The following is a 25,155-nucleotide window of genomic DNA, read 5'->3' on the forward strand; positions in this document are numbered from 1 at the left end:
AAGTAATCTTTTGGAGTCTATTCTATATTAATTGAAATGATCAGGTTAGCTATATAAGCATATAGAAGAAAGTAATATTGTTGTATTCCCTTTATATTCTATAAAATGAATAAAAATATTACAGATTATTCTTTCTTTTTAATTGACAAGGGGATATCTAATAAATTCACTTATGAGGGTCGCCTTTTTTTTTTTGCCCAGAAATCTGCAATCACCTGGTGACATTAAGTGCTGCTTTGTAAATACTGACAGGCCAATTGATACACTGGCAGATCCATCTCCTACTTCCATATTTCAAGAAAGATATTTTTATTACCAAACATTTGAGAACTGATATGCCAATTGTTAAAGGTCTTGTAATATAAACATGAATAAGAGCTAAGTTTGTGTGTTTAAAACAACAAAAATAGAAAAATTTCAACAACACATTACAAGACTTCCAGAGCTGAAAGGATCTAAAGAAACCAGAAAAACACAATACCCATATCTTCAGATGCATTCAAAAGCATGTTGAAACAAAGGAAGGTTGAAAAATGGTTTTAGTCCTATGACATTACAGTCTAAAAACATTGAGTGTGTGTGACCCACAGATTTTAAGGCTCTAGAAATAAAATTTAAGACCAATTCTGTAACAGATGCTAATGTAAATGATGCTTACAGGCATTGATAAAACACTCTGCCTTCCTTCCACTAACATATTCCATAATTATACTGTGATTTAAATAGTTTATATATAGTGAGATGAATGTGGAACAGGAGAAAAGTATTCATACATTAGCATTCAGAGTAAGTAATTCAAACATCTAATTGTTCCAGCTCAAGGAATATTTAAAAATATTACCAGTTAGGTGTTCAAAATTATTTTGGTTTATTTTTTATTGAGTCATGCTGATCATTTACAAAATTAGAAAATGTTCTTGATCATCATAGATGCACATTAGAGAAAATACAGGAAAGGAACAGAATGACACACAATTATCAGGAAAACATTTCTGCTTTTCTTTCATCCCAGATATACTCAAAAATCATTTTTTTAAAAAACTGAGCTTGTGCTATTTGAAGAGAGTTATGGATGAAAACAGACATTTCTAGTTTTTTTTTTTTTTTTTTTGCTGGAGAGAAATGCTGTGTGTAAGGGGTTTGATTGTACATTCTTTGAACTCTAGAGCTCTTTTAGGTGCATTTTAATTAACTTGAAACAGTTTAAATCTCTCTCTTCAATATTCTGAGAACACCAATGAAAATCATAACTATTGTAAAAATTATTCTTGAGATTTATGCAATGGCCAATTTATACATCTTTCCCTTTTTAACTAGTGTAGAAACAAACCAAAACGGAGTCACTTATGTCAAGGACAAAATGGAGTCAGTCAACACAGGCGCAAAAATGAATCTTAACCTAACCTCACAGCTCTTCTTAGAAATTAGCAAAGGACACAAGCCTATACCCAAATACCAAGTCTGTTCATGCCATCTCTGGATTTTCTTGTTTCCTAACTCAGCTACCCTGATCCAAATAAGAAGACCACTAGGCAACAAATCAGCTGAAAAAACCAAATAACTTATGTATTTTTCCCATAAAAATTCCTTAGTCTGTGAGCAACTCAGAACTCACTGTTCTTGTGGCCTTGAGTTTCCTGGCTTGCAGGTTGAAAACCCTGCAATAAACTCATCTTTCTGCTTTGTTTTATTCAGCATGCAGAGTTTGGTTTTTGAAACCAGAATGATTTGAAAATTTAGGATCTTTGAAAATTCCAGTTTTATTAGTATTGGTATAAATATTATGGTTTTAAAAAAACAGTTGCATAAGTCCAACTGGTTCAACTGAATAAATGTTTGCTGAGTACTTCCCTATGTTAAGAACTGTAGGAAAGTCAGTTAAATAAGTAAATGTCCTAACATCATGGAGTGTATAATCTAACAGAAGGTAATAACTTAAAAATCTAATTTTAATTTATACAAGTGTCATAATGTGATGTGAGAGTTTAAAGGAAGTCATCCAATTCTGGGCAATCATACATTATTTCGTGAATAATAGTATTTTCTAAATATTGTAAGTAACATGGTCCCTGTCATAGTAATTTCCTCACCAATGAAAATGATTTTACTGCTTTTTGATCATAAAAATAAACAGAATCATCTTAAAAGAGATCAAGCAATATGAAATAGTAAAAACATTTTTAAAAAACTAAAATCACCAAAATCCCATAAACTATTAACATTTAGATAAACATTTTCCCAGATACTTTTCTATGTAATCAAATACGTACATAAAATAAAGCCATATCTTTTATATTGCTACATTTAATATTATACATGTGTATTCTATTTATTTTAAGAAATAAGATGATATGATATAGATATTTTGTAATCTTTCCTTGTCAATCTCATGTGAAAATTCATGAGCTCACCTTTTTTAATGGGTATGTAGTCTTAAATTGGATGGATGTGGCTTCCCTGGTGGTGCAGTGGTTGAGATTCCGCCTGCCAATGCAGGGGACATGGGTTCGAGCCCTGGTCTGGGAAGATCCCACATGCCGCGGAGCAACTAAGCCCATGCGCCACAACTACTGAGCCTGCACTCTACAGCCCGCGAGCCACAACTACTGACCTTGCCTGCCACAACTACTGAAGCCCGCATGCCTAGAACCTGCACACCGCAACAAGAGAAGCCACCGCAGTGAGAAGCCTGCGCACCACAACAAAGAGTGGCCCCCACTCGCCACAACTAGAGAAAGCCTGCACGCAGCAATGAAGACCAAATGCAGCCAAAAATAAATAAATAAATAAATTTATTTTAAAAAATTGGATGGATGTACCAGTATGTGCTTAATCAATTCTTATTCAGGGACACGATTTTCCAATTTTCATGATTATAAAAAGCAACACTAGGAGGCAAATCCTCATAGATACATCTCTGCCCACACTGAATTATCTTCTTGGGATAAAGCCATAAAATTAGAATTACCAGGTCAAAGGGTATGTATTCTAAAATTTTGATACATTTTAACAAATTGCACTCTCGCAGAGTAGCAGTTTAGATTTCCACAGTTTCTCACACATAGATAGGCTAACTCTCAGCATTGCCAATCCAATAGAGGATGGTATCACATTATCTTGTCTGTATTTCTTTCATTATTAGTGAACCTCAATATATTTTTCATATATTTAGTGGCCATTTTGTTTCCTCTTTTATAAAATGCTGTTTGTGTCATTTATTTTACTGTTGGGATGTTTTTCTTATTGATTTATGGGATCCTTTGTTTAACATTTGTTAAAAATAACCTTTTTGAAAAAAATTTCAAACTTGTTTTTGGTGTTACCTTTCTGTTAAAATGTAATTTTGATGTTTTATAATTATCAATATTTTTCTCCATGATTTATGGGACATGCTCAGAAGGGCCTCCCCATCCAAAATTGTAAACAAAATTAGAAACGAGTTTGCTCATATTTGCATCTAGTTCTAGTATGGTTTAAGTTTTTAACTTTATATATTTTATTTATCTGGCATTTTCTTTGATGGAAGGAATAAGCTGGTGATGCGTATTTTTCCATTTTCTATATTTCAATCATTCACTCGAATGCCATCTTTATCATATATTAAAATCCTATATCTGCTCACAGCTCTTTCTAAACTCTTGGTTGTGTTACACTGATCTGTTGGCCTTTCTCAGATCCTCCATCATTGTTCTGGTAGGATACGTTTCTCCTCATTAACATCATAATTTTATTCTTCCAACTGGAAGGATAATTTTGTTATATTCTCTCTTGTCAGTCTACATAGCTCACCATAAGGGCACCCAGCCACAAATTTTAATAGGGTTTTGAGTGGCATTGCATTGCATTTAAACATTAAGAGCTTGAATTTTCACAATATTGAGTATTTCTATGAAAGAAGAAAAGTATGTTTCTTCTTTTGTTCAAGGCTTCCTTTATGTTCTTCAATAATTTTAGTTTATGCATTTGGATTTATCATATTCTTTTGACTTTTTTCATGGCTATCTAAAATTTGTCTTATTTTTGTGATGGAGTTTTTATTCCAATACATTTTCTAATTATATTGTTTAAACATAAAAATGCTATTGACTTTTATATTTTAATTTTTACTTGTCACCATACAGAATGCTACTTTTTTCTTGTTTTCAATTGATTCTCTTGGATTTTTCAGATAAATAGTTATACAATTTGCAGCCAATCATACTTTTGCCTTCTGATTTCCAATATTAATACTTCTTGGACTGAATTATGCCTCCCCCTGCCAAATTCATATGTTGAAGATCTAAACCCCAATGTGACTGAGCTTGGAGTAAGAAATTAAGGTTAAATGAGGTAATAAGCATGGGGCCCTCTTCCTATAGCATTAGTGTCCATATCAGAAGAGACACTAGAGCACTCCCTCTCCTTCTCTGCCATGTGAGGACACAGAGAGAAGGTGGCTGTCTGCAGGCCAGGAAGAGAGCTCTTAACAGAAAGTGAGCATCCTGGCACTCTGATCTTGGACTTCTAGCCTCCAGAACTGAGAGAAAATAAACTTCTATTGTTTAAGCCATGTGGAATTTTGTTATTGCAGCCCAAGCAGAATAATATACTTCTTATTTCATTCCCTTATTAGATTGGCTATAAGCCATAAAAATGGTAAATAATAGCAGGAGCCCTCATTTAAAAAATTTTTTTATTGAAATATAGTTGATTAACAGTGTTGTGTTAGTTTCCAGTGTACAGCAAAGTGATTCATATATACATTCTTTTTGAGATTCTTTTCCATTATAGGTTATTATAAGATATTGAGTATAGTTCCCTGTGCTATATAGTAAGTCTTTGTTGGTTATCTATTTTATATATAGTAGTACGTATACTTTAATTTCATACTCCTAATTTATTCCCCCCCCCCACCACCCAGGAACCCTCATCTTGTCACTATTTTTAATGGGAACGCTTGCAGTATTTTTTATCTTAGCTTTTGGTTTGGGAAATGCGTGCTTTAAAAATATTAGGTATCCTTCTACTCCTATTTTAATAACAGGTCCTATTAATAATATGTGTGAATATTAAATTTTATCAAATGCTTTTTAATATTTATCAAGAAGATAACATTTTTTCTTCTTGTCTATTAAGTGATGACGTGTCAAAGGACCATCCTTGCGTTCCTGTAATAACTCTATTTGATCACAGTGTGTTATTCTTTTGAAGTATCACTGAATTCCACTTGATCAAATTTTACTTAGGTAACTTGCACCAATATTCATGAGTGAATTGATTTGTAGTTTTCTCTTTTAGATTACTTTTGACAAGATTTGGAATCATTATTTGCCTTCATAAAAAATATGAGCAGACTTTCTTCTTTCTCTACCCCTAGAAGAGTTTAAATACATGTCAACCTCTATCCCTTGAAGGTTAAAAAATTTTCATCTCTGAAGACTTCTGTTTTTAGTTTTCACCTTATAGTTATTAGTTGGTTTAGGCTTTCAGTAGTATCTTTTGTCTAATTTGATAATTTTTTCTTCCCTTTCAACCACATTTCTCTGTAGTGATCTATGGTTATTCCTGCTTTTGAATTCATATTTACTTTTGTATTGGTGCTTTAGTCCTTTATGTTTTTAAAATTTAGGCTACCTAGTATTCTACCTAGTAAAGAGCAATTATTAATTCTACTGCTTTTCTTTTGAAGATTCATTAATTTCTGCTTTTATTTTATTTTAAATAAATAAATTTATTTATTTTATTTATTTATTTTTGGCTGTGTTGGGTCTTCATTGCTGCACACGAGCTTTCTCTAAGTTGCATCGAGTGGGGGCAACTCTTTGTTGCAGTGTGCAGGCTTCTCATTGCAGTGCTTCTCTTCTCGTGGAGTGTGGGCTCTAGGCGCGTGGCCTTCACTAGCTGTGGCACGTGGGCTAAATAGTTGTGGCTCACGGGCTTTGCTGCTCTGCGGCATGTGGGATCTTCCTGGACCTGGGCTTGAACCCTTGCCCCCTGCATTAGCAGGCGGATTCTTAACCACTGCTCCACCGGGGAAGCCCTGCTTTTATCTTAATTAATGATTTTTTTCTGATTGTTTTGCTGTTACTGTTGTTTATTTCCTAAACCCTTGAGTAGAATGCTTTATTAATCTCTTTTGATTTTTTAATTGTTTCATATTAAAACAACTTTAAGATCCTGTGTAGAGCTTTGGTTGTGTCCCACAGGTTTGGCAATTAGTATTTGGATTGTTATTTTTCTAGCAATTTTGGTTTAGATTTAATCTTTAGCTAGAATCATTCCAGAGAATTTCAACATTTGCAAACAGCTACTGTATTGTTTCTTTGTACATTTGTTTTTCATTCCTAATTTTAATGCATTATTGTCAGACAGTGTATTATGTACTATTTCTAATATAGAAATTTGTTGAGGTTTTCTTTGGGACTAAAATATTACCTTTAAAATTTTTGGTGATTTCTTAAATTAATGTCTTTTCTGTAGACAAGAAATATAAAGAAATGAAGATTAAATATAAATATAATTTGTGTCTGTGTGTATGTACCACATGTTAATGCCCACCAGAGGCTCTCCACCATTTAAGAACTAAACAACCAAGTAGACAGAATGACCCAGCCAGTTGACATCAACTAGCTTTTACCATCGATCTTCTCAGTGCCAGCATGATGGGCACATGGCTGGCCATTTTGACCTTATGTGTCAGGATCTGATAGATAATTCTCACTCTAGAGCTCTCTGATGGGTTGTCTAAAGTTTTGGAGCTCACTGTCTGCCTTGTTGTTCAGTGCCTTTCTCGGTCCAATCCTGCTTCATCTTCTTTCCCTTCACAGGTGTTGATTCCCTAGTAAAGATTTTGCACTCAAACTCTATCTCAGAACAATTATGGGGATACCCATATTGTGACCATGAACTCTTAATTCCTTAATTTTCTGCATCCAGTTGGATTTGGGCAAATGGAGCCACAAGCAGGATGTAAGAGAGAGGGCAAGGAGGAAAGAGAAGTCAGGGTATTTACTGCCCCATTCCCTATTGCTTTGTTATGGTTCTGGACTGCACTGTGCTTCCTTAAGACTTCAGCTCCAACTTTGTGGCTGCCCTTCCATGATTTCACATCTCATTTCTAGTGACACCTTGCCCTTACCTTTCCTTGTCAGCCTTAGGGCTAGTATACTAGTGAGAAAGGATGAATTTGCTGCTGTCAAAAACTTACTCCCAAACCTCAGTGACTTACAACTACAATGGTTAATTATTGTTAATTATTGGTTGTGGTGCTGCTTCCTGATGCTCACTCTGGGATTCAGGTGATGGAGAAGCACAAACTGGCTTTAAGAGCTTCTTCCCATCTTTTTCATGACATTTCAGCTCATATTTTATTGGCTCAGACAGGTAATAGCCAAGTCTAATTTCAATGAAACAGGGAAGTATAAGCCTCCCCAGGTAGAAACAGAAATGGGTGAACAGTATTACAATCTGCCAAAGGTATTAATAATGCCTTCCCTGCTGTTGATTGTCAATAGGTGCTCACCAGGCTGTGGAGATTCTCATCCCTATGTAAATAGATCTTTAAGTTTTTTGAAGATGTTGTCTGTTTCATGCCCAGAATTCTGATAAATACTGTGGTGTTCACTGAGTCTTTTACCACTATTTCTGAAACTTCAACATAAGGTAGTTTTCCTTTCAGGAATAATAAAAATTACATTGTTTTATACTTTATAAATTAGTAATTTGGCCTTAATTTTATGCTCAACTGAATTCAATACTCACCAACCATCTTTCATCCTGTGACTTTGCCATTTCCGTAGTTTTTATTTGGATGATCCTCTATATCAGCTGGATTTTGTTGACAAATGGATTTTTCAAAAATGTTACCTGGACACCTGGGACATACGCTTCCTCAAACTTTGTATGTTTGAGCTGATTTCGTATTGTCTGGATGTTTGAATACCAGTTTGACTGAGTGTGCAATTCTAGAGTCAAATCTCTTTTCTCCCAAAACTCCATTGACATTATTCTACATTCCTTGGCATCTAAAACTGCTAAGGAGAATTATTAAGTCTGCATTTGTTGGTTTCTACCTCTTCCTTTATTGGTGACTTATTTTTACTGCTTGAATGCTTTAAACTTGAAGTTCAATAACTCCACATGGAGATGTCTTGGGGTTTGTCATTCTTTACCTTTTCCTTCTAGGACATTGACACCTTTTGTTCTTCACCTTGCAGGACATTTGGTCCTGTCTAGAACATCCATAAGACATTTGGTCCATGCCTAAAGGTCCTTGAAAGTTGATCTTATCCAAACATCCATGAGCATATTTGGTCCACGCCAAATGATCTGGACTAATTTCCTGTCTTCCTTCACTCCAGAAATGTTATTTCAACTTATCTTTAAATAATTTTTTTATTCCATTCATTCTGATATTTTCTTCAGATGTAGCAGTCCTATGTACATCAGATCTCCATTGCATCTCTTGTAATTCTTGTCTCTGTGTCCTTTCCCTCACATTTCTAGTGTGATTTTCTAAAGCTGGCTTTTGATGTCATGGATTGGTTTTTCTACAGTGTCATTTCTACTCTTCACTATTTCTAAATATTTTCCAGTTTTTCAGTGTCATCATTTTTTCCCTCTTTAGAATATCTGTTTCCTTTTCATTCTGTTTTATGTCTTTAAATGACACGTGTTTCCTTAATTTGGGGGGAAGGGAGAACAAAGCATTAAGTTTAAACTTTTCTTTAGAGTAAATCTTCTTCATCTATCTTTACTGGGTCTATTTTTTTTCATTCCTTTTTCCCTCCCTCTCTTCCCTGTCTTCTTTCTTTCTTATCCACCTCTCCTCCTTCCCTCCACCTCCTCCTTCTCTTCCTTTATTTTGATTTTTTTTGGTTGTTATTGTTAATTATAGATCCATTTTTTAAAAACTGCTTACTTATTTTTGATTGAGGGAATTTCTGTCTGATGCCCATTAATGTCCCCTCAAATCAGTAACTGGAAACTAAGGAGCAAATCACAAAACAGGATAAACTCCTAACACAGAGAAGCATCCTCCAGTTCAGGAGTTTAAGAAAAAGCTAGAGAAAAACATGGGAGGATGGGTCTCATACCCTACAGCTTAATGTTTGCCCTAAGATAGCAATGCTTTTGATTAAAAGGACAAGTCAGAGATAACAGCCTGCTGCTTGAAGAAGCCATTTCCCAGCTACTGCCAATCTTGCTTATCATAGAACCTATGCTGAGTATTTTCTGGCTTTTCAAAGCTAACAAAAAAGTAGGAATCTTTAGATTTTCTGTCATATGTCACCTACAACTCTGTTCTTTGTTCTTAAACTAGAGATTTTAGGCTAGGCTCTCAGTATCCTTTCTCAATGTGGTCTAAATAGAATTGTACCTAATAGTTGTTTGGTGGCATTATAGTTTTCTGTTTAGACCTAACCTTTCTAAATTTAAGTTGGAAATCAAAGAAAGGAATTCTGTAAACATGCCTATATGTCATTACCTTTCCAAGAAGTCCATTATAACTTTTGTAATTTGTTTTATTAAGACCCAGGAAAGCAAAGATCAGACTTAATGTTTGGTTTAAGATACAGGAAGTCAGGGCTTTATTAATACTTCCTGAAACTCTGAGGCACTTAGAAGTAAATTATATATTGGAATTATTTTGCTCCATTAGTAAGTGTATCCAAAAGGTAATTTATTTAACCTAATGACTTTCTGTAAAATTAACAAAGTGTTTTCAAAGCATATTTATGAAATGAAAAGTAACTGATGAAAGTTTTTCATTGGCAGTTTTGCTGGACTTTTTATTATGAATTGGAAATCAATTTCTCAGCACCCAGAAGATATAGGCATTGGGTAGAAATTAACATGTTTTGTGAGAAATGTATCAGAGTAATCAAATTTATTTCCATGACAGAGTGACAAGCTGTTAGGTCTCATGAAATAACACCTGTATTTAATACTTTTCATTAGATAAACTTACAGGAGGTTTTCACAATGAACTGGTAAATATTTTGCTTTAAACTTACTTTTTTGAACTTTTTCCAGTAAACCGTCTACTTCATGAACTGACATGACCAACTTGATTCCCCACTTCGGAAATTAAAACACATGCATACACATACACATATATGCACACATATACACACGCAAATTCTGACCTTTGCTTCATGTTTAAATAATAATCTCTTTATGGAAAACCATGCTATTTTTATAACTTTCTTTAAACAAACCGAGGTTACTTTCACAAATAATTTGTAACTGTTTTTTTTTTTTTTTTTTTTTTTTTTTTTGTGGTACGCGGGCCTCTCACTGCTGTGGCCTCTCCCGTTGCGGAGCACAGGCTCCGGACGCACAGGCTCAGCGGCCATGGCTCACGGGCCCAGCCGCTCCGCGGCATGTGGGATCCTCCCGGATCGGGGCACGAACCCGCGTCCCCTGCATTGGCAGGCGGACTCTCAACCACTGCGCCACCAGGGAAGCCCTGTAACTGTTTTAATTTAAACTTTGTTGATTGTTTTCCAGTGAATTGACTACTTTTTGGACTGAAATGAACAGCAGGCTTAGTTGCTGTGACACTGTGTAGCCCTAATCTGCCTCATGACCCTGACTTTGGAAACTAAAACACCTACACACATCATCGTGTTCATGGACACAAATACACACCCAAACTCTGACGTTTGCTTTATGTCAAAAATAATAATCTCTTTATGGAAAAATCATGCTGAATTTATGGCAAACAAGTAAGAAGATTTCATTCCAACTGTGCTTCGGGAAGAATTTTCCTATGTTAAAACTCAGTAAAGTTCCTTTCAGTTCATTAAATACTCTCACAGTCAAGTCTGAAAATGGCTTCAAGTTGCTTATTGCACCAAGCTTGAACCACACAGACTAGCATCCATTTAGAGATTGTCATAATCTAGTCTACCTTACCCATTAAATTGTATTTTCCAACACTCTCCAATATGTAGCTTTGCTCAAGATGAATAGTCTCTTCCCTGTTATCTGGTTAAAAATGTAACAATTATCTTGCTTCCATGACCTTGTTCATACTGCTACTAATTTCCACTTTCTCAAATCTGGAATGTTCTTTGCTAACCTTTCTAAATTCTGCCCTTCTTGTAGGTCCACCTCAATTCCCAACTCCTCAAACAAAATTTTATTTTGCTGTTATATTTCACAGTGATTCCTCTCTTTCCTGACATTTTAATTTATTTTTAAACTAAAGCCTTCCTTTTAATTTCCTAAATATTTAGTTTTATCTTTTCAAATAGACTGTATATTCTCTGATGTCATGTACCATATTACACTTTTTTTTATTTTTCAGCAGTCATAAAGAGCATAGCACTGAACACATAATACTTTTTGGCTGTCAAACAAAGGTATCAGTAATGTGTTTACTTTTTTCTAATTATAATAGTAGACTATTACCTCTAGGTAGAACAGAATTTTTTAAAACTAAATTATTGGGACTTCCCTGGTGTGCAGTGGGTAAGAATCTGCCTGCCAATGCAGGGGACATGGGTTTGAGCCCTGGTCCAGGAAGATCCCACATGCCATGGGGCAACTAAGCCCGTGTGCCACAACTACTGAGCCTGTGCTCTAGAGCCTGTGAGCCACAATTACTGGGTCCACCTGCCACAACTACTGAAGCCTGTGCGCCTAGAGCCCATGCTCCGCAACAAGAGAAGCCACCACAATGAGAAGCCCACACACCACAACGAAGAGTAGCCCCCACTCGCCGCAACTAGAGAAAGCCCGTGCACAGCAACAAAGACCCAACGCAGCCAAAAATAAATAAATAAATTTATTTAAAAAAAAACCCAAATTATTGTCAGGCTTTGCTTCTCCTCTATGGGTGGTTAAAGGGTTTAACATTATATTAAAAACTATTCTAAGGTAATTTGAAACCCTGGAAGTTCCAATAAGTCAGAAAATGGATGATTTTGTTTTCAAAAATTAGAATTAATGAGATAGATCATACTCCATATAAAAATGGGAAATGTAGATTCTAATCTGGGAGGAAAGATGCCCTTTTTTTTTTTTCTAAAGTCGTTTCCTGAGTATGTTCTTAGAGTCTGGCTTTCCTAATCATGTAGCCAACTTATGTCAGAATTTCAGAAGTCTTGGAACTGTTCAGGGTTATACAGGTTACATTTTCTTTTTCGGCCTCTTTGGTTTCCTTTGTTCTTCATTCCTTGGTTATTTCTTCCTTTTCTTCAAAACACTGTAGGGCAGTTAGGAGGATAAAGTTCTCAGAGCTGTGCCTGGCATATAGTTAAGAGCTGCGTAAGCTTTAGCCATTGCGTTATGTGTTATTTTCTTTTGTTTCTTTTATTATGACATCCCCTGCCCCCCAGCCTGTCACCAACATGAGCCTGGTAAAATATATACAAACATTACTTAGTGTCATTTTGCCTATTTGTATTTTAAAAATATAATTAAGGATAAGGAAGAAAGAGGCAAGCCAAATGCCCTCAGAAGTACCTAATATCGGCCTATTAGAAAGTTTAAATTTTATTCTAATCTTCCTCAATAAATGATTACTAATTATGTCACATGTGTAAAGCAATGTGGGGGAGGCACATATGATTCAGCAATAGATGCTGGTTATTTTCTACAATATGAATTTCTTCTTTAAGCAACTAGAAATAATGTTATTTAAAATGTAGAGGAGATAAGACTTACATAAATAATTCAAGGTTTAAAGTTAAAAGTGCCCCAAGAAAGGTACAGATAAAATGAGAGTTCATCTGTTTTATCTGGGGGAAATGGAAGAACTATTTTCAGTTTAGGGGGTTAATAATTCATAAAAGAGAGAGGATTTGAAATGAACTTTGATGACAGAGCTAGTTTTGGACAAGCATACATTTGAGGGAGGTGGGAAGATGTGATGGGTTATGGATGGCTGCAAATCCTCTGTCACTCGCTGCATTGAGAGGTGGAGTTTACTTCCCCTCCCTTTGGAATCCTAGCTGGTCCTGTGATTGCTTTTCCGAATGCGACATGGTCGAAGTGACACTGCCAGTTCTGAGCCTAACCTCCAAGAGGACTGGGCGCTTCCGCTTCCTTCTTCTTGCAACCCTCACTTTTGGGATCCAAGGACCCTTCAGTGAGCCCAGCTAGCTACATGAGAGACTATGTGTAGAGACCATGTGGAGAGAGGTCAGCTTCCAGCAGTTTGCATTTTCCTGATGACTAATAAAGATGGACATACCTTTTCATTTGGATATCTTGTTTTGTGAAGTGTATGTTCAAAATTTTGCCCATTTTTTCCTATTTCCTCATATCTTACTGATTTGTAGTTCTTTATCTATTTGTGAATATGTCCTTTATTACATACATTTTATGACAAATATTCTCTCCCAATCTAAAGTTTTATCCTTTAAATTGTGTCTTTTGTTGAAAACAATTCCTTAATATTAATGTAGTACAGTTTATCAACATTTTCTTTTATGTTATTATTTTTTGTGACCTGTTTAAGGCCATGATGATATATTTTTGTTTTCTTCTATAAGCTTAAATGTTTTACCTTCATGTTCAGATCTACAATTCACTTGGAGTTGACCTTTGTTTATATTGTGAGCTAAGGGTCCAGATTCATTATTTTTCTTTCTTTTTTTAAAAATTATTTTTGGCTGTGTTGGGTCTTCGTTGCTGTGTACACGCTTTCTCTAGTTGTGGTGAACGGGGGCTACTCTTTGTTGCGGTGTGCACGCTTTTCATTGCGGTAGCTTCTCTTGTTGTGGAGCATGGGCTCTAGGCACACGGGCTTCAGTAATTGCGGTGTGCAGGCTCAGTAGTTGTGGTGTGCGGGCTCTAGAGCACAGGCTCAGTAGTTGTGGCGCACTCAGTAGTTGTGAGCAACTGCTCAGCTGTTGAGCTAAGTTGTGAGCTTGCGCTCAGTAATTGCTCCGTGGCATGTGGGATCTTCCCGGACCAGGGCTCAAACCCATGTCTCCTGCATTGGCAGGCATATTCTTAACCACTGCGCCACCAGGGAAGTCCTATTTTTCTTATGGAATATACACTTCACCCAGCATCACTTATTGAAAAGACCATGTTTCCCCCTCTGCACTGTATTGCCATCTTTGTCAAAAAGCAAATGACCTTGTAAGTATGGTTCCCTTCTTGTACTTTTTAATTCTCTTCTAGTGGTCTATTTGTCCATCATTAAGTCAAACACAAGTTGTTTTAATTACTGTAGATTTATAAATCTTGAAACATTGAAACATGGTAGTATAAATCCTTCAATTTTGTTCTTCAAGATTGTTTCAGTTCTTTTTTCCTTTTGAGATTCTTTATACATTTTAGAATCAGATTATCAATTATATGTACAAAACCTGCTGGAACCCTTAATGAAATCACCTTGAATATGTAGATAAATTTGGAGAGAACTGATATCTTTATTATATTGAGTCCTCCAGTCCATGGCCATTGTATATTCCCCCATTTGTTTATATATTCTTTTAATTTCATTCAATAATGTTTTGCAGTCTTCTATGTATATATGCTTTACAAACTTCCAGTTTGATATCTCATGCTTTTTGATGCTATTATAAATGTTGTCATTTTACTAAGTTTTATTTCCTAATTATTTCTTGATGATATACAGAAAAACATATTTTGTATATTGGTCACATGTCCATTGATTTACAAAATTATTTTATAAGTTGCAATAATTCTTCTGTAGATTCTACATATACAACTGGGTCATCAAATGTGAAAATAAGAGTTTTAAATCTTACTTTCCTATTTCTATACCCTCAACTTTTTCCTGCCTTATTGCACTGGCTAGGATTGGCAGCATATCCTGAATAGAAGTAATGAGAGGAGACATCCTTATTCCCATTCTCAGGAGGAAAGGTTTTAATATTTGACCATTAATTATGATGATTATGACCATTAATTCTTCTATTCCAGATTTGTTAACAGATTTTATAATGACTGGGTGTCAGATTTATGAAATGATTGTTCTGCTTCTAATGAGAAGATCATGATTGCCCTCCTCTAGTTTAATGTGGTAAATTTCACTGATTCTCAAATATTAAACAAACCTTGCATTCTTGAAATAAACAACTTGCTCATTGTGTACTATCTTTTCATATATCATTGGATTTGATTTGTTAACAACTTACTTAGAATTTTTGTGTGTATGTTCATAAGGGAGATACATCAAGAATTTTCCTTTCTTGTAATGTCCTTGTTAGGTTTAAGTATGTTGATCTTTTTCTGAACTCAGAAAGTTCATATAAGATTAGTTTTATTTCTTTCTTAAACATGAAGATACCTGGCCTTGGAAATGTCCCTGTGGAAACTATTTTAAGTTAATTACAAAAATATTTTAATTAAATTCAATTTCTTTGATATAGAGCTATTAGAATTTTCCAAATTTTGTCATTTTATCTAGTATGAAAATTTAGGTTTAATGTTGCTTATGTTGTCTTATTATCTTTTTAATGTCTATATGATCTTCAGAGATGCTCAATTTATTACTGACATTGTATTTTGTGCCATCTCTCTCTCTTTTATTTTTCTTAGTATTGCTAGGAGATTATCAATTTTATTAGTTTTTCTAAAGAATTACCTCATAGATTTCTTAATTTTCTCTACTGGTTGTATATTTTCTATTTCATTAATTTCTGCTCTTAGTTTTTTTATTTCCTTGCTTATCCTTCCTTTGAGTGTAATTTAGTATTTAAAATTTTTATTTCTTTAACTTGGTCTCTGGCTCAGCCGTCTGGGAGCCTTCTGCAAGCATCCATAAAACAGTGACAGCTAACTTGTAAAGTATGTAAAATTTCAGTCCTTTAACAGATCTTGACAATACTATTCCCTTATTATGCTTTCAATATTTGTAGAAATTTTAGTGATGTAACCTCTATTATTGTTGATATTGGTAGTTTTGTCTTCTCTTTTTTCTCTGCTCAGTCTTGATACAGATTTATCAATTTTTATTGACCTTTTAAATAACAGCTCAGCCTTTTTTGTTTTGTTTTGTTTTATTGGTTTCTGTTCCTGCTTACTGGTTTTCTTCTGTTTCTTTTATGCTTAATCTTCTCTTCTTTGCTAGTTCCTTAAGGTGGAAGTTGAGGTCAGAGATGTAGGACTTTTTGTTTAATGCTGTAAATCTCACTGTAAATACTGCTTTAGCTCTATCCTACAAATTTTGATTTTGTTTTCATTTTCATTTCATTCAAAATACTTTTAAAATTCCTTTTCGATTTTTCCTTGATCCATGGGTTATACTGAGAACTGTGTTACTGAGTTTATACATATTTGGATATTTCTCTTACTGATTTCTAATTTAATTCAATTATAATCAGAAGACATATTTTGTATAATTTGAATCCTTTGAAATTAGTAAGACTTGTTTATAGTCCAGAAATGAACTACCTTGTAAATATTCTTTGTACTTTTTTTTTTTTTTTTTTTTGCGGTACGTGGGCCTCTCCCTGTTGTGGCCTCTCTCATTGCAGAGCACAGGCTCTGGATGCGCAGGCTCAGTGGCCATGGCTCATGGGCCCAGCCGCTCTGTGGAATGTGGGATCTTCCCAGACCAGGGCACGAACCCGTGTCCCCTGCATCGGCAGGCAGACTCTCAACCACTGTGCCACCAGGGAAGCCCTCTTTGTGTACTTTTAAAAGAAATGTTTTCTGTGTTCAATTATGTCAAGCTATTTCATAATATTGTTCAAGTCTTCTATATTTTTACCAACTTAGTTTTCTTGGTGTTGAAATCTCTCACTATAATTGTGAATTTATATTTCTCCTTATAGGTCCATTCGTTTTTGTTTCATGTATCTTTTGTTAATAAATTTTAAATTAAAAAATTTTTTAATTTATTTATTTTTGGCTGTGTTGGGTCTTCGTTGCTGTGTGTAGGTTTTCTCTAGTTAAGGAGAATGGGGGTTACACGCAGTGAGTGTGCTTCTAATTGCAGTGGCTTCTCTTGTTGTGGAGCATGGGCTCTAGGTGTGCAGGTTTTAGTAGTTGTGGCTCGCAGGCTCAGTAGTTGTGGCGCATGGGCTTAGTTGCTCCGTGGCACGTGGGATCTTCCGGGATCTTCCTGGACCAGGGATCGAACCCGAGTCCCCTGCATTGGCAGGTGGATTCTTAACCAACTGCGCCACCAGGGAAGTCCCTGTTTCATGTATTTTGAATCCCTATTAGGCACATAAATATTTAGGATTGTCTGTCCTCTTGAATTGACTTCTGTATCATTATGAAATGATCTTCTTTCTCACTGGTCAATTCCTTGCTCTGACCTCTGTTTTATCTGATATTTACAAAGCCATTCCTCCTTGCTTTTCATTATTTTTAGCATGGTATATATACTTTCCATCTTTTTACTTTTAACCTATACGTGTCTTTATATTCAAGGTGTGTTTCTTGTAGGCATCATATAGTTGGCAATTTTATGATCTTTGCCTTTTATTTGGGTTGTTACATTTAGTGTGATAATTCATATAGTTAGGTTTACATTTCCATTTAATGTGAAAACTGATATTGTTTAGATCTACCATCTTGCTATTTGTTTCTATTTGTCCTGTAATTCCTTTGTTTTCTTTTTCTCCTTTTTCTATCTTCTTTTGGATTAATTGAGTATATTTTTATTTCATTTCATCTCCTCTGCTTATTAGCTATAATTTTTTGGTGTGTTTTTGGCAGTTGATTTAGTGTTTAACAGTACACACCCTTAATCCAGTCTACCCTAAGTGATACTGTACCACTTCATGTACAGAAACTTAGAGCAATATATACTTCCATCTCTCCCTTCTTGGCCTTTGTGCTATTGTTGTCATATATTCTAGTTTCTTTATATGCTATAAATCCAAGAATACATTGTTCTTATTTTTTCTCAAAACAGTCAAATGTTTAAAATTTTTTAAAATTATTGTATATTGACTCACATATTTACACTTCCAGTGCTTTCATTCCTTTGCATAAATCCAGATTTCCATTTGGTATCATTTCCCTCTGCCTGAAAGACTCCTCTTAACATTTCTTGTAATGAAGGTCTGCTCATGATGGATTTTTAAGCTTTTGTATATCTGGAAAATATTTATTTCACCAGCAGTTTTGAAAGATATCTTCACTGGATATAGAAGTTTAGGTTGATAGTTTATTTTCTTTTAGTGCTTCACTGCCTTCTGGTTTGCAATGTTTCCAAGGAGAACTCTGTTCTCATTCTTACTTTTGTTCCTCTGTGAGAAACAAAGATAATATGTTTTTATTCTCTGACTGCTTTTAAAAAGATTTCTCTTTATCACTAATTTTTAGCAATTTGATGTATCATAGATTAATTTTCTTTATGTGCCTTGTGTTTGAAGTTTGCTGAGTTTCTTGGATCTGTGAGTTTATAGTTTTCAGGAAATTTGGATAAAAATTTGCAACTATTTCTTCAAATACTTTCCCTCCTCCTCCCTTTCTCTTTCTAGGAATCCAATTACACATATACTGGGCCTCCTGAAGTTATCCCACAGCTCACTGACTTGCTTTATCTTCCTCCAGACAAGTATAGAGTAGGAGCAGAACACCTCAATCCAATTATGGACTAGAAAATCATGGGTCTGGTTTTCAAACATTGTGAGGCTAAGTGTACCTTTAATTCATCCTCACTCCTAGGATATAAGGCTAGGTGTACCTTTAATTCACACTCCACTCCAGGATCCCAACTGACCAGGACCCTTCCCTCTCTTGGTTTCTGAACTTTAATTTGTTATGCTCTCAGCAACATAAGACTCTAAAAGCTCTGCTATGTTCTATGGATGCTCTCTGCACAGCACTTGAGTCATTTTTCCTGCCACAGCTCAAGAATTAGCATATACCTGGAGTGGATGGCTGTCATAGAATGTTAGGCTCATTTCTATACACCTACCTTCTTCCTTTGATCTTTATCTCCTAATCCTGGCACCCGTGGCATGCCCATACTCTAATTTTTGTTTTCTTAGTCTTATGAACTCGCCAAAAGTTCTACTGGCTTCTTTGCTTCTTAGGGACTGCTCTCTGCCTGCTTCTCAACTTCTTGCCTTGTGCTTCCTAAAACAAATGCCCCAGGAGACAAGCAGCACACATACTTGGGCTTACTTCAAAAATACTGGGTTCACTTCTCTCTGGGATCATGGCCTCTTAAGTCTTCACTGCCTTGGAAGATCTCCAAAGCCTTCAAATGGATTTTAAAAAATTTATCCACTTTTTTATTTGTTCCTACTTACAGCATGATCTGTTACAAGATACTCCATCAGAGCTAGAAGCAGATATGCCAAAATGATTATTTTTTGATGAAGTATTTTTTACATTGGAAAGATACATAATTATTTGTAAAATTTATGCTTTATTGTTTAATGCCCCCAAAGAACATATTTCCACTGTTTTGAAAAGTGAGAATATTTTTGAGTTTACTTTATATTCAGGGAATATCAAAAGCATCACAACTGCTTTTAGGATCCAAACTGTGTTCAACAGAAACTTAGGGTTTCTCTAGTTAACTATAAGAGCTCCTTAAAGAAGCTACTGTAATAAAGTCTCTATCATCTCTTTCTCTATATCTAGGTCTACACACACACACTCACACACACACACAAATTCAGCATCTCAAGCCTCCAGGCACAATGCTGTATTAGGAACTGGAAATCTGTGGCACAGAACAAAAGGTTTCCATTGACTATATACACAAAAAACTCACTGGAAAATTTATTTAAAATAGTAATTAAGTGAGTTTCTTCCTGTTTTTGGTGAATAAATGCATTACATTCTTAAATCATTCTGTCTTCATTTTGAGGTAACAAAAATTTAAATGTACAAATTATGTAAAATGCTTATTTTATGAAGTCACTCATGCTTTAATTCACGTCCTTCACCCTTTAATTCATTTTATCATTTTGAAATGGCAAGTGGAGCTTATGTTACCACAAACATTTCCTCTAATCTGAAAAATGTGTTTTTTGAAAAGCCACTCGACGCAAGTAAGGCTCTAAGTAAAGCTTCTTTTTCTAAATCAGTTTACATTAGCTATATTTTAGATAGTGATACAGTGCTGGAGCCCTAAGAAAAATGAGAGAAATAGCATTGAGTTTTGTTAATTATATATATTTTTTCTCTTTTTGAAGGGAAGAAAGGAAGTCAGGCCAATAGTGATTTAAATGGCTTTAAAACAAATTTTTCCTTTTTTTGTCTTTTGTTTTTAGTGGTTTATTAGTTGTCAGAGTCCCTCTAGGTATGTAAAATGAATTTGTTGAAAGGCATTGATTAGTGTATTTGTGAATGTGTGTAAAGGCACTATGCATTTACTGTGAAAATTTAAGTAAGTTTTTATGGTTATGGCATAAAGCTAATAAAGCAATCCATATATTTTAGCCATGTTTTAATTAAAGGTGACTATCTTAAACTGAATTAATTCCAAATGTCTGGCCTTATTTTAACTTAATGGCTCTATGTCTAAGCAATAATCTAATTTTAAGCTTTTTGTTTATTCCAAGTAAAGTCAAACAATATGTGCATTTGTTAAGAATAATCTTTGGGCCACACTTGAGTTGATGTATCCCATTAGAAATGATTTGGGGAGTCTCTTTTGAATAACCTATCTAAACTGTCTCTCCTTATGATTTGTAGAAATAAAAGGGATAAAATTAGCTATCTCTTCTATTCAAAATTAACTGTTGAATGTTAAATATTTTCCACATCTATCCATTTTGGATTTATTAAAATAAGGTTCAGAAGTATGGCCTCTTCCAAATTCTTAGAGCATTTTAACCAGGCTTAAAAATATTTTGCAAACTCATGGGCAGTAATCTGATATTCAGGTTTTTTTAAGGAATGAATGGGGTATAAGCTTTCAAAATTAGAACTTCATGTGTGATCCACCATAGAAAACATTATTTCAGTGCTTATAATGTGCCAGACACTTGAGATACAAAGAGGGAAATAAAATGTATATAGTACCTCCTATTTCCCAGATATTTTGTTATCTAATTTTTTTCTTACAGTACTCCTACGAGAATAAGAGGTGTTATCTAATTTTACAGATGAGGAACCCACAGCTCAGTAGAGCTAAGTAGTTTGTCCATGGTTCTAAAGGCAGCAGATGGAGACTGAATTTAAACATAGGTAGAGAAATGGAAAGGAAGATAAATAATAAACTGACTACTTCCATTTCATTTTCAAAAGGACACACTTATTCATTCAATTGCTCACATGGCTAGTGTCTGGTGTGTGTCTGTCTGTATGTTGAGCACTGGGGATTTATATAATGAGACAAGTAGACATGCATCCTAAACTTAAGTGGTCTGCAATACAGTATGAGATATGAAGTTATAAGAGCTATGAGAGAGGAAAGTCCAAAGTGCTTGAACCCAGGAGAAGGTAAACTTAGTTAGCTTGCTAGTTGAGGCACTGTCCTCTATTTTGCTAATCCTCACAACTAAAGGAGGCAGATATTATTTCCCTCATTTTGTAGATGAAGAAATTGAGCTGCATAGAGATTAAGAGAATTGTCAATGATAACCCAACCTGAAAGTGGGGAGGGCTTACCTTTTAACCAAGCTTATGTATCAGCTTCTGTTTCTACCTTGTGCCAAACTTGAAATAAGACCCAGTACTTTTTTTGTATCAATTAAACAGAGAACATTCATTAAAGCATTAGTAACCAGTATAGATTTTACTAGAGATTTCTTTAAAAAGGGGGTTCCGTTGCAGCACTCTTTTCTCCCTAATATTATTAAAAATTCATTTAGTGGTTAAGAAAGTATAAACGTGTCATAGGAACAGCAAGTGCGATCTACATACCAAACATGGTTCCCAGCCTCTTACGCCCCTGCTCAGAAGTCAGCCTACAGAGAACCACCACCATCGGGTGACCAGTGATGGTAGTGACCCCTCACCTATGCATTTCTTAATGCCTTGACGAAGAGTGTATGTCCTCTGGACACTCCCAGGGGTAATGAATAGCAAATGGCTAAACAGGTTGTACATTATTTCATCACCCTGAACTATCTGAATTCTTCCCCTACATTATAGCATGGAAGTTCTAGCACATCATTCTAACTGACTGTGGGCCACCACTGAATTCACCCATTGGTTAGCCAGCCCAGCAGACTAATAAAGCCACTCCTCGGCATTCAAGTCATACTCTAGAGTCCTGAATCCTGAGTGAATATATCAATACATTCATCCTGCTCAGCCTCTACTGTTCCATCCTTTGTTCCATTCTCTCAAAGTCAACTCAACCATGTTCCTCCGTGTTGCATCCCTATTTCCTCCAACTCCTGCCCAATAAGTTATCTGGACAGTAAGTTATCACACACATATGTGGACAGTTCAGAATCCCATTCTGAGGGTCTGTTTCCTGAGGCCACTCTTGTTATCGATTACTATAGAGTCAGGGTTCTATGAGAAAATGGCATGCTTGGTAATTGAGGAGGGCTTAAAAAGGGGGCTATTTCCAAAAAGCAGGCTGGCTTGGGGGAAAGTGACAAGGATGGTTTGGCGCTCTAACTGTTCTCATCCTGGGGCCAAGTGGGGAAGGCAGGGAGCAGTTCCCAGAGTACAGAGGGAAGAGCTGTATAGACAGGACAGGAACTCTAACCTTCTGTAAAGGCCACACCCAACATGCAGTGACCCAACAGGGAGGGAGCTGGGAGTCAGACCACCTCAGCCTCTCTCCTCCCACCCATGTCCCTGTACTGGCCCAGCTAGAAGTCAGAGGGTAAGGAGCCTGTTGATGATTTCCAAAAATGTTGGTTTTCTGAGGCACAGAGTGGGGTAGAAAAGGGCAGAAAATGTATCTGGGGGGGCAAACAGAAAACATCTAAGCACTAGGCCAAATATTTAATGCAGGATTATTTAGATAACTAGATAACTGATTATGTTGAATAGGTGACTGCACTCAATGCTTCTGTGAAAACAGAAGCATTAAATATTCAGAACTTCAGCCAGAGTTTACCTCAAGGAACATTTCAAGTTTTGAAAAATTTATATTTATATCCGAGTTATGTTCACTTAATGATCACATTACTTCAAAACATTCATTATTTAACAAAGAATAATGAAGTACTTTCACTTCTCTTTTCTCAGTATTGGTTGTAACTTAATATACAGTACAGCATCCATTTTCATAAACTATATAAGCTGAAGATACATATTTGGTTAGCAGTATTTATCATATGAAAAAGAACATCATGGCGTTCCTGGATAGAAAGCATAAAGAATTCGAAAGGATTGTAAAAGTGATGACTAATTTAAAATAACTTTGTTGTAATATTATTTCTATTATCTTTTGTGTGTGTGTGTGTGTTTGGAAGGTAATAAAGTTAAACTGTGTCCTATTTTGTTTGTGTTTTTATTGCTTGAACTTTTGTGGGTAATCAATATTATGACATGCTGCATAACTTAAAAGTGGTCTAAAGTGTCTCTTTCATTCAAGGCTTTCTTTGGTGCCCCTAGGGATTAAATCAAAGCCTTTGCAGAAGTTTGGGACACTCTTTAAGCATGTGGACCTTAGTCCTCAGGTTTCATATCTCTAAGACATGGTTAAAATGTTGCCTCCATCCTATAGTTGTTGTGAAGATTGTTGACTTAAAGTTCTCAGACAGTTCCTGGCATATAGTAAATGCTCGACTAACTTAACTTCCCTTCCCTCTACCCTTTTGCCTAGTTAACTCCTGCTATCCCCAGGTCTCCACCCCAAAAGATAACTAGCTTAGAGGAGCCTTCTGTGATCCACTAATCCTCAGATTAGAGAGCACTCTCTAATCTCCTTTTTTACAATAATCAGTATTTTTCCTTTATAGTACTTGGCTTGTAATTATATGCCTGTGAGTTTATTAAATTAATGTCCATTTTTCTTGCTAGACTGTTTAGCATTATGAGCAATTGTGTTTATTTTGCTAACCAATGCCACATATTGGTAGTAAAAGTAATATTTGTAAACAAACAAACAAACAGTAAGTTCCCAGAGTACTTAATGTGGTAGGTGCACTGTACTTGTTTAATAAATATCTTGATTATTAAAGGCGACAACAGACAACAACCTGAAGATTACAGGCAACATCTACAACTGGAAATGCATTTAGAAGGCAGTGATTTTGAGCCTATAATTTGTTCCTTAGGGCAAAGTACTTGATAAGCTTAAACTGCACAGCAGCTTTGCCCACTGGAGCTGAAATGCATAACTAGTCCTGTTGCTGAAGCCAAAGAGCACATTGAGTCCAATATCTCCTGGTGAAGTTATATAGTTATCAGTAGTAAGCTTTGCTTATAAAAGGCTTAGCTTCACACACTTGAACACGTCTCTCTATAATGCTAGTCTGAACTGTTAAAAAAATACTGTTTCTCAAATAATTTTTGTTTGCACACATCAAAACAAATTAACATTTGGTTACACTATGAACAGATATTGATTAAGCACCTATTATGAACAGGAGCAGCCTGACACAGGGGAGGAAAAATGAAAGATGAAGAAGTGAGCACTTGGAGGGTGACTGAAATAAGGGGCCAAAGAGAGAGTGTTCAGCTACTGTGGTGAGTGGGAAATGTATAAGTTATCTGTTGCTAGGTAACAAATTACCCCAAATTTGGGGGCTCAAGAAAACAAACAATAACATCATTCTGTGAGTCAGGAGCGTTGGAGTGGCTTGGCTGAGCGGTTCTGGCTCAGGGTTGCTCTCCACACTGCAGTCCGGCTGCAGTCGTATCAAGGCCACCTGGGGGAGGATCCTCTTCCTGGCTCATTCTGTGGCTGGTGGCAGGCCCTGGGTCTTCGCCCATGAGCCACTCGAGTGTCCTCATGACACAGCAGCTGGCTTCCCCCAAACAAGCCTCATGGAGACAAGACAGAAGCCACAGTTCTCTAACAGCCTCATCTTGGAAGTGACATCCCATCACTTCTGCCATATTCCATTCTCTGTAAGTGAGTCACTAAGTCCAACCAACATTCAGGGGGAGGGGAATTAAGCTCCATCTCTTGAGAGGAAAAGATTTAAAGAATCTCTGCCCTCACCGTGCGGCATGCGGGATCTTAGTTCCCCGACCAGGGATCGAACCCATGCCCTCTGCACTGGAAGCGCGGAGTCCTAACCACTGGACCGCCAGTGAATTCCCTGTGCACGTAGTTTTAAAAGCAACAGCGGAAACTTGGAGGGATACAGGAATATACTGATCTCTTTGTGACGCCTTACGGATAATGTCGGG

At 35.8% G+C, this 25,155-nt stretch overlaps 1 protein-coding gene across 2 annotated transcripts in view; it reads right to left on the bottom strand.

Annotated features, from left to right (window-relative positions):
- Window positions 1–25,155, bottom strand: part of CABCOCO1 (ciliary associated calcium binding coiled-coil 1) — a 126,912-nt gene that overhangs the window by 38,017 nt on the left and 63,740 nt on the right. The window contains exon 6 of one of the 2 annotated variants that reach the window (XM_082854517.1): window positions 11,651–12,193. The exons of the other annotated variant lie outside the window; for it this stretch is intronic. Coding sequence (XP_082710643.1) covers window positions 12,158–12,193 — 36 coding nt within the window. The 3' untranslated portion in view covers window positions 11,651–12,157. Of the gene's footprint in view, window positions 1–11,650; window positions 12,194–25,155 lie in introns of those variants that run through there. 2 annotated transcript variants of the gene reach the window in all.

The sequence above is a fragment of the Leucopleurus acutus genome, assembly GCF_964270905.1.
Source record: "Leucopleurus acutus genome assembly, chromosome: 14".
NCBI lineage: Eukaryota > Metazoa > Chordata > Mammalia > Artiodactyla > Delphinidae > Leucopleurus > Leucopleurus acutus.